The following is a 10,126-nucleotide window of genomic DNA, read 5'->3' as shown; positions in this document are numbered from 1 at the left end:
GAGCGAGGTGGTCTTTACAGACAGGGATCGCATGGTGACCTACAGAGAAATTACACAACACTATCGTTTGCAACGAGCTAGACTTCCTCCAGCGGATAGATCCTTGTCCAGATACCAAGCCATCAACTGGCGCCGGTTACAAACTTACACCTTTCCAAACCCGGCCCTCTGGAGTCTTATGTACCCAGGGCAATTTTCAGAAACATGCGCAAACTGCGAACTTAGGGACACCTTGGACCACATACTATGGGAATGTCCTCATGCTCCCCGGGAGGGACGAGGTATAAACACAAAAGATCAATGGGAGACCTTACTACTGAGCTCCGACCCGGCGACTCAGTTACAACTCGTCCGACTGGCCGAAGCCGCCGCCGAGAGTCAAGACCTTTCGGCCGTCGTCTAGGCGGGTAGCCCTCTGGCTACCCTCTTTCTGTTGGACAATAAAAGCTTTCCTATCCTATCCTATCGGCCGTCCACACACTGCCTGTACGGAGGCGGAGGAGGAGACGGAAATCGGCGCGGTCGAACTCCCAGCTTTTCTGCGTCGTCTAGCAGCAGCCTCACTCTCTTCTCCTTTCATGGTAAATGCGCACGCCTATTGTTGTTGTGTTGTTGCGACTGAGAGAAGGATGAAAAGAAAGTTGCACGGGCCTGCCAGCTGCCTCCAGCCGAGCCACCACCGCTGCCACGTGCAGATAGAGGAGAGTTAAAAGATCAGAAAGAGAGAAAGGAAAGAAAAGACGCGCGCGTCGCAGCAACAACCGCGTCTGCCGAAGCGGACGCAGGCTGAAAAAACAGATAAGCGGCCGTAGCCGCGCTTCGTCACCACCTCCCGCGCACGCGCATTATATAGCCGTCATCGCGCATGCGCAGTAGCCGTGGTAAACACGCGGCTGCAGGAATGAACAAAGGCGCGTCTAGTAATACGGTGATGTCAGTTGCACGTTAAAGAACCCCAGGTGGTCGAAATTTCCGGAGCCCTCCACTACGGCGTCCCTCATAGCCTTAGTCGCTTTGGGACGTTAAACCCCATAAACCAACCAAACCAACCAGCTGTCTCAGAACGGTGCTTTAGAGACGTACTGTGGTGTCCATTCCTTTCGGGTGTACACTAAGATTTCCTTTCCTTGAAACTAATTTTCATTTCATTTCATCTTCCTTAAGGCCCTTACGGCGGGGTTCGGGTGCCCACCGAGGTGCGAGAGAGACAGGTGTCGTTTTCATACCTTAAAACCAATCTTCTTTTCGTTTTCCTTCCCTTACGGCAGGGTTCGGGTGTCCACCGAGATATGAGAGATCGTCGTTTCCTTAAAACCAATTTTCATTTCATTTTCCTTCCCTTACGGCGCGGTTCAGGTGTCCATCGAGGCATGAGAGACAGGCGTCGGTTCCTTTCCGTGACGTCACTCGGTCGCGTTTACGCGAAGCTCGGCTCCGACCCTTGTAGTGAATCGCTTCAAAAGAAATTGGTAGGGTTTTTAACGTAGTTAAACTGAGTAGACGTGCGAAAGCATGCGTTTAGCCTGGTTGGCTCATGGTTTTGCTTTGCTGGGTCGTCGGCACATCTGGAGACGGTATTAGTTCGGTAGTATCATCATGGCGCACAGGCTATCTCGAAGCCGGGTTCCGTATGGTAGCGTGTTGAGTCTTCGGGCTGAGGAAAGATAGGTAAATTGTTTTTTTGAGGAAAGGAAATGGCGCAGTATCTGTTTCACATATCTCGGTGGACACCTCAACCGCGCCATAAGGAAAGGGATAAAGGAGGGAGTGAGAGAAGACAGGAAGAAAGAGGTGCCGTAGTGGAGCTGCTAGAGAGTAAGAAACGAAGGCGCATCGATGTTTTCGCAATAAATTGAAATTAGCGTGCTACGGCCTGCGCAGCACTGTCAGAGCACAAAATATGAAAGGTAGAAACAATGAAAGAAAGAAAGAAAGTGTGAAAGAATGATTTCGACCACCTGGGGATCTTTAACGAGCATAGACATCGCACAGCACACGGGCGCCTTTTAAAGCGGAAGCCTTTAATGCCTCAGACAGAAATGTCACGCTTTTAAGGCGGAAGCCTTTAATGCCTCATCGTTGTAAGCAGGAATTGTCGACAGAAATGTCACGCTTTTCAATTGGTCGAAACGGTCGTGACGTCACAGTGCGCGAATTTCAAACGGGGCCAATTGTACTTTGTCTAGTAACCAGGCAACCAATTAAAGGGATCGTATAGTGATGCTCCAGATAAGTGGGACTGAGTTTAGTTAATTGCTTAATCACCAAATTAATCTAATTAACCTTTCTAGTCTGGCCAGAAAAATAAATAAAACCGAGAAAGAAATTGGCCGAGTTCGGGAATCGAACTCCGGTCTGCGGAGTGCGAGACGAGCATGCTAACCACTCCTCCATGCCAGCTCTTTTTGTCTTTATTGCCTGTTTTGACAGATTACAACAGATCATAAACAGATGTTTTGCGCTGCACTCTCAAACATCAAGAGCGGACATGTGTTTCACTCGCGTGAGAAAATCAAAACTGTTTCAGGGAAGAGAGAGAGAGAGAGAGAAAACTTTATTTACAAAGGAATTCGGGGCACGCCCCAGGGTCCCCGCACGACCCCACTGCACTCAAGTGTTTATGTTCCTGAGGTCCATAACACTGGCAGCACGGCCGGTGGCGATGGTCTGCACGGCCGGGTCCTCCGAATGCAGCAGGGTCTCCCAGTCCTCCCAGGTCTTGAGGTTCTCTAGGTCCCGCGGGGGAGGGTCCGCCGGGCAGAGGGAAAGGATGTGGAGGGAAGAAGCGAAGGGTTCTGGGCATAGGGCGCAAGCAGGAGTGGGGAAGGAGGGATGATAGTGGGTTAGGGTAAGGGGCGAGGGGAGAGTATGTGTTTGTAATCTGCGCCAGAGTGTTGCGTGTCTGTTATCTAGGGAGGGGTGGGGCGGGGGGTAGAGCTGGCGAGAGGCTCTGTATGCCTGGGTCAGCTCACTGAATGAGTGCATGCGATCCTTCGTGAATCCCCGATCCGAGGCCACCTGAGCCCGGTTTAAAGAACCTCGGGCTAAAAGGTTGGCGGCCTCGTTTCCGGGATTCCCGGAGTGCGCAGGCACCCATATCAGCTCCACTTGGCGGGGCGGGGGTGCATCGGGCGAGTCCAGTATGCCAAAAGCAGGGACATGAACTCGGCCTCGAGCAAAATTTAGAATCGCAGTTTTAGAGTCAGTTAAAATATACCGGGCTTCCGTGCGGGTTATAGCAAGTGCAATGGCGGCTTCCTCTGCAGCCTCTGGGGATGTATCTGGAGGGAGAGGTAGTGTGAAGAGGGTGGATGAAGAGGAGTCCACCGCAGCTGCTGTCGCTTCATCACCCGTGCAGGCAGCGTCCACCCATACGGCGTCCGGCTGGGGGCCGTACGCTCGATGGAGTGCCTTCGCACGGGCTCTGCGGCGCTGCTCATGGTGGGACGGGTGCATATTCCTCGGGAGCGGCCTGATGAGAAGCTCTCGGTGAAGGGATCGTGGGATGGCGAGAAGGGTTGGGTCGTTGGCCGGTATTTTGATTCCCAGGGAGTCCAGGATATACCGACCTGTGGAAGTTTTTGTGAGCCTGATGTACTGGGCCTGTCGGTGGGCCTCCACCAGTTCCCCGATCGTGTTGTGGAGGCCCAGGCCTAGTAATCTGTCTGTGGGTGTGTTGAGGGGAAGATGAAGTGCTACCTTGAATGCCTTGCGAATCAAAGCATCCAAAGCGTTTATGTCATGTTTGGATAGTTGTAAGTATGGGGTAGTGTACAGTACACGGCTGAGGACAAAGGCATGAATGAGGCGACATAGGTCGCGCTCCTTCATGCCTCTATGATGTCCCGAAACCCTGCGGATGAGGTGCGATATCGCGCCTGCAACCTGCTTGAGTTTCTTGAGGGTAGTGGTGTTTTTGCCATCGTTCTGGATGTGCAAGCCCAATACACGGAGGGTGCCAACCTCAAGTACCGGGTAACCATTCAATTCAATGGCAATGGGGGAGCGGGGACAGCGGTGGTTCTTAGGCCGGATGAGGAGCAGTTCGGACTTCTCTGGGGAGCAAGACAGTCCGATGGTCCGTGCGTAATTTTGGGTGAGGGTGGCTGCTTCCTGTAAGGTGTTCTCTATGTCGCCGTCACTGCCGTGGGTGGTCCACAGGGTGATATCGTCGGCATAAAGAGTGTGCTTCAGGTGGGGAATAGTGGCCAATTTTCGGGCGAGGGGGATGAGGGTTATGTTAAAGAGAAAGGGGGAAAGGACGGACCCTTGAGGGGTGCCGATACTCTGAAGTGTGTAGGAGGTGGAAGACAGAGGGCCGAAGTGTATCTCAGCCGTGCGGTCAGTCAGGAATGCTTGAATGTAGGCATACGTGCGCACACCCACATTCAATGGGGATAGAGCAGTCATGATCGCCTGATGTTCAATGCGATCAAAAGCTTTGGAGAGATCCAAAGCTAAGACTGCCTTGGTGTGACCTGGAAGAAGCGGGTCAAAAAGGTCGTGTGTGAGTTGCAGCATGGCATCCTGTGCGGATAGATGAGGGCGGAATCCCACCATGCTATGCGGGTAGAGATTGTTGTCCGCCATGTGACTTGTGAGTCTCGCTAACACAACATGCTCGAGGAGCTTCCCGAGGCATGAGGTTAGCGAAATCGGGCGAAGGTTTTGAATGGTGAGTGGTTTGTTGGGTTTTGGTATAAATATTACCTTCGCGTGGCGCCAGGACTGCGGGAGGTTACCCTCCCTCCAGCACTGGTTGAAGTATTTCGTAATGTGGGTGATCGATTGGTCATCCAGATTACGGAGCATGGAGTTTGTGATTTGGTCTGCACCAGGTGCGGAGTTGGCGCGGAAAGTCAGGAGGGCCGCTCTGACTTCCGTCTCCGTGATGTCGGTGTCGACTGTTGGATTTGCTTGTCCTGTGTAGTGCGGTAGAGGTATGGGGCCGCCTGGAGATGTGTACATGGTTTGAAGTGTGTCTAGAAGGGTGTCGGGATCGTCAATGTGTTCATGTGTGAGGCGTGTCACGTGGTGCTGTGCTGCTGATTTGGTGCGTGTGGGGTCAATGAGGTGTCGGAGGAGTTGCCATGCACGTTTGGTGGACAGGTTTCCGGCGATGCCGTCACATATCTGTCCCCAGTTGGATCGACAGAGCTCCTCAGAGTGCTGTTGGATTTGTGTCTGCAGCGCGGCCAGCCGCTTCTTAAGCGTTTTGTTGTGTTTGTTGCCTTTCCAGCGTTCCAGGATGCTGTGATAAGCCTCCCAGAGGTGGGCTAGGCGTGTGTCAAGGGTCGGTGTTTCGGTTGTAGTGTCAATGTGTCGTGTGTTGTGGTGAACGTCATGCTTGAGTGATTGCACCCATGCATCGATGTCTGCGATGGGAGTGTCTGGGAGGGCGGTGCGTGCAGCGCGAAAGGCATCCCAGTTAATGAGTTCGTGTGTCATATTTGCGTGACGGGGTGGTTTGTATGGGACAGTGATTTGTATAATGTAATGATCACTGCCCAGTGTATGTTGTGTTCTGTTCCAGGTAACGCCGCGGATACAGCGGCTCAACGTCAGGTCCGGACTGGTGTCCATGCTGACACTGTTGCCGATCCGCGTAGGCGTCTGAAACGTGTTGTGCACAGTGAGTTGGAGGTTCTGCAGGAGCAGCCAGAGCCTGCGACCTCGATGTGTCGTGGTTGTGTATCCCCAGTCAGTATGCTGACTGTTGAAGTCCCCACCGATGAGTAGGGGATGTTTCCCTGCTAGATGGTGTAGCTTTCGCAGAAGTGATTCTAGCGGGGCCATCGGCAGGGACGGGGGGTGGTATATGTTTGCTATAAATATAGAAGGAAGTGAATGTGTGTGATGTACAATTTCCGTGATCACGCAGGGCGTCTCAGATGTAATGTGATGAGTTTTGTAGGTGAGGCTGCGGTGGATGAGTGTGGACGCCCTGGGTGTGTTAGTGGTATCCGAGTGTGTAGATGTGTAGCTGGGGAGGGTTGCTCGGTGTGCAGTCTCCTGGAGAAGAAGTATGTGGGGCGTGGGTGTGATGGTGGGAAGGAGAAGTTGCAGAGGTGCGCGCTTTGCCCGGAAGCCGCGGCAGTTCCAAGTTATAATGGGGAGATAATTAGTGTTCCCCCCCGCCATATTGGATGTTGGGGGGATTGAGGAGGGTATTAAGACGGGTGTCAATTGGTATGTGTGGCTCAGGGAAGGTGTTTTGTGCTTGTGGAGGTAGGATGGGGGGAGTGGAGGGGGTTTGAAGTTGGGTGAAGCGATGGGTAAGATTATGCTCCAAGAGCTCCATCATCTTGGTAAGCATAGCGTCCATGCGCTGCTCAAGTTTTTCGGTGAGGGCGGCGGCAAGGCGATTGAATCTGGCCTCGAGGCGGGCGTCTAGCTCCTTTAGTTTATGGCCAAATTTTGCTTCGAGTGCTGCTAATTTAGCGTCTATTTCTGGGGGCACGGGAGGGGGTGTGGCGTCTGTGGTGCGCTGTTTCTTTGCAGGAGGGGTGCTCGAAGTGTCTGTGGGTGATGAGCTCGAATTAATGACAGGGGGTGCGGGTTGAGGGGGCATGGAGGGGGCGGGGGTGCTTAGGAGAGAGGAAAGGCGGCTTACCTCGTCACGCAAGGCCTTGAGTTCCTGGTCTGTCGGGTCTGCCTGGGAGGACTGGGGTGGTGGGGGTTGACGGGTGGTTTTGCCGGAAACGCGGTCTGCCCAGGTGAGACGCGTGGCGTTCTTGCTGCCATTCTGCCGGCTTGTAGAAGGCGACCGGGAAGCCGTCGAGCTGCGTCTGCTGGCTGTGCCTGGTTGATCGCAGCGGGAAAGCCGCGATGCACCCGGAGGAGAGAGAGCGTTCTTCGGGGACGCTAGTTTGCGGCCCCGTCCCTTGCAGTTCCCGGTGCCGGTCATATGAGGGCCTCCGCAGAGAATGCAGCTGGGGGTGCATGAGGGCACATCTTCCTTTGGGTGGGACTGCCCACAGCGGGGGCACTTATGGGATCTTGGGTGGACACACACGTCTGCCCGGTGACCAGGGACGCGGCAGTTAGTGCAGGCGTCTATATGCCCTCGATAGGGTGTGCACCTGTGGAGGGCTCCTCCATAAAGGACGGCGCGTGGGACAGGTCCAGCCCGGAAAGTTATTAAGATGGAACGCGTGGAGCCCATTCGGCGGGCGTCCACGATGAGGGCGTCTGGGTTGCCGGTGAGCAGGTCTTGCAGGAGCTCTGACGGGGTCTCATTCCAATAAGCATTGGAGATGACTCCGCGTACTGCTCCGTCCGGCGGGGCTATGTAAGGTGCTACGGCGAATTCCTTGCCTTGGTGTGTGATGGTGTTCACCCGAACCAGAGCGAGCGCGTCATCCTTTAGGGGCGTGCTGACGGTGCAGGTGTTGTTGACCGGGTGTACCCTGATTTGGGTACGCGCTGGCTCCTTAAGCTGGGACGCCGCTTGGAGGATGGCCTCTCGTAGTTGTCGGGGTGGAAGCAGGTCCAGCTGCAGCCCGTCTCGTGATCTAAAAACGATCTTGTAATCTGCAGCAGGAAGCGGTGGCTGCTGCCGCGAACGCTGCGCAGCTGTGCGCGTTGCTTGCAGGTGCGCTGACTTTTCAAGGCATGGAGACTTTGGGGTACCGGTAGCAGAGGCTGCGCCCTCCTGGCGTCGGGTTGTTGAAAGGACGTCCTTGGAGCGAGCAGGCACACTAAGAATGTGCGTCCAGTCCCTTGGGTCGTAGTCGTTGGGGTTAAGAACCTCTCCCTGCACCTGCACCTCCATGATGGCGTTGGTGGCGGAAGCGTCCGTCGGAGTAGGCCTAGCTCAGGCGGAGAGGTCACAGAGAAGAAAGGGCCGTGGGTGCCCGAAAAAGGGCGTAGGCGGGCCAAAAATTGATGGCGCGCAGCGCTCACATTCGCAGATCCGTGGGTGGTGAAATTTTTGCTGATGATGCTGGCGATTGGCGAATTCCGCTGTCTTTGTGCGGAGCCGATGTGGGGTGCGTCTCTCAGGGAACACAACTCTCCCATCAACTCGATAACTTCATCTGCAAAACATAGCTCCTTGTACACTTCACGAAGCTTAAATATGTTTGCTTTGAAGTAATCGCGGACAGAACGCGCATCTTCATCGCAGTGTCGTACAGCCATCCTGCTTCGCCAAATACTGTGCAGGCCAAGAAGGAAAATTACATCATATTTATAAAGGTCCGGCTCAACGTCCAGGACTCGTATCCCATACGGCGTCAAGGGTAAGTCTTTCTTTATTGTACGCTGGAGCACGTCCCAAAAGAGCAGCGCATCCCAGCAGTCAATAAAGACGTGTTCTATTGACACAGGTTTGTGACACAACAAGCAGTCAGCACCCCATGGTAAGAACAATCCCTTCTCCTCCATCCATGTTTTAACCGGCAACGTCCCAGTGTGTAACTTGAAGAAAAACGTCGTCACACCCGCTGGCACCACCATTTTTCGTACTATTTTTAAAACATTTCCTGCTTGGCATCCACTATAAAGAGATCGATATATTGGCTCCGGGAAGACAGAGTCAAGCAAATCTTTTAACAATTTCTTGCGCGTGACATTAGAAAGATATTCCAAACTGAAGCGAGCATTAAGAAACCAGAAAGAAAAGACCACTCTTTTCAAAAACCTACTTGCACTGTATCTCATCCCGTCCACACTGGAAATAACATAGTTTGGCAAAGCCGAAGAAAGCCTCACTTGAATAAATGTCCGCAGGAAAGGGTCGCGTTGATCTCGAAGGAACATAAACCTTGACACCACCTGCCTCAGGTACTACAAGTGTGGCAAGGAAAGACCTCCTTTTCTCAAACGCAGAAATAAATTATCACGTTTAGTCCTCTCCCACGAGGACTGCCAAACAAAAACTGCGAAGAGACGACGCTAAGTCGAGAGCATGAAAGGACCTGCAACAAATAGCACACTTTTGAAACCAGGTATACATTACATATGTTTGCGCGCGTGAATACAGACAGTTCCTTTCCCGACCCTTTCTGTGGACGCGTGGAGAGTTCTTGAATTTTCTCCTTCCAAAAGTCATCGTTATCTCGATACTTGTCAAGAGGTACACCTAGGTATTTGGAAGGAACATGTGACCATTTTACACTTGCATGAAACAAAGGCGCTGATGCCCAATTCCCATTCCTAAGGCCCGAACACTTGTCCAGATTAACAACGCTATTGGTTACATCACAAAACTTGCGAACAACCGACATCGCATGTTCTATGCTGCTGTAGTCGCTACAGAACACTGCCACATCATCGGCATAAGCCGACTTTAATTTCACGTGCTTCCAGTTCGAAACCACGAATGCAGCTGTTATTTATTACATTCCGACAAAGTGGCTCCAGGTACAGAGCGAAAATAGCGGTGACAATGGGCAGCCTTGCCGCACGGATGCTCTAACGGCAATGCTGTCTGTGAGCTCTCGGTTAACAACCAGTTTCGTGGTACAGTTACTATGGGCCATTTTAACCCCTTTTAAAATAACTTCTCCAACACAGACATGTTCGAGAATTTTAAAAAGAATGTCGTGACATACACGCTCAAAGGCCTTCTCTAAATCAATTTGCAACATTGCGACTCGCCTAAAGTCAGCGTCACAGCATTCCAGTATACTCCGAGTGACATGAACAATCGTGAACGTGGTCCGCCCTTGAATTCCACACGTCTCGTGGGGCCAACCAAGATGTCCATAACTGATTGTAAACGTTTGGCTAATATTTTCATAAAAATTTTATAATCAACATTAGTAAGCGTTATCGGCCGATAACCAGTAACTTGCTTAAGCTGAGCAGGATTGTCAGTTTTCGGTATACGTACTGTATGTGCACGGGAAAACGACGGTGGTAAAATACCAATTCTAAATGACTCTTCATAAACGCGTTTTAAAAGTGAGAGCAGTTTCGCGTTTGAACGCCTTATAAAATTATGCTGTTATCCCGTCAGGACCTGGCGATTTCCCCAAGTGAACCTCATCAATAGCGTATTCCAATTCCGCTGTTGATAAGTCGGCAGACAGGATGTCAGTGTCTTCACTGGTCAGTCGGGGCAATAGACTTAAAAATTCATCCTGAAAGGCCTGTACATCCGCCGGTTTGGAAGCGAACA

At 52.4% G+C, this 10,126-nt stretch overlaps 1 protein-coding gene across 2 annotated transcripts; it reads right to left on the bottom strand.

Moving 5' to 3' along the window:
- Positions 1 to 2,714: 2,714 nt before the first annotated feature.
- On the bottom strand, positions 2,715 to 7,997 carry LOC149345940 (uncharacterized). Of its 2 annotated transcripts, none has more exons than XM_089586283.1 (2): positions 6,614 to 7,997; positions 2,715 to 2,795 (listed from the first exon to the last, which is right to left on the bottom strand). In XM_089586283.1, exons 1-2 carry the CDS (start codon positions 7,772 to 7,774, stop codon positions 2,730 to 2,732), a joined length of 1,227 nt encoding a protein of 408 aa, XP_089442409.1. In that variant the 5' UTR covers positions 7,775 to 7,997; the 3' UTR covers positions 2,715 to 2,729. The 2 variants fall into 2 exon arrangements, with proteins under 2 accessions (XP_089442409.1, XP_089442408.1); XM_089586282.1 differs by lacking the exon at positions 2,715 to 2,795 and adding an exon at positions 5,825 to 6,519.
- Positions 7,998 to 10,126: the final 2,129 nt, after the last annotated feature.

The sequence above is a fragment of the Amblyomma mixtum genome, chromosome 4 (assembly GCF_055824585.1).
Source record: "Amblyomma mixtum isolate Tamu chromosome 4, ASM5582458v1, whole genome shotgun sequence".
Taxonomy (NCBI): domain Eukaryota; kingdom Metazoa; phylum Arthropoda; class Arachnida; order Ixodida; family Ixodidae; genus Amblyomma; species Amblyomma mixtum.
This window is presented reverse-complemented; position numbering and strand designations above follow the sequence as displayed.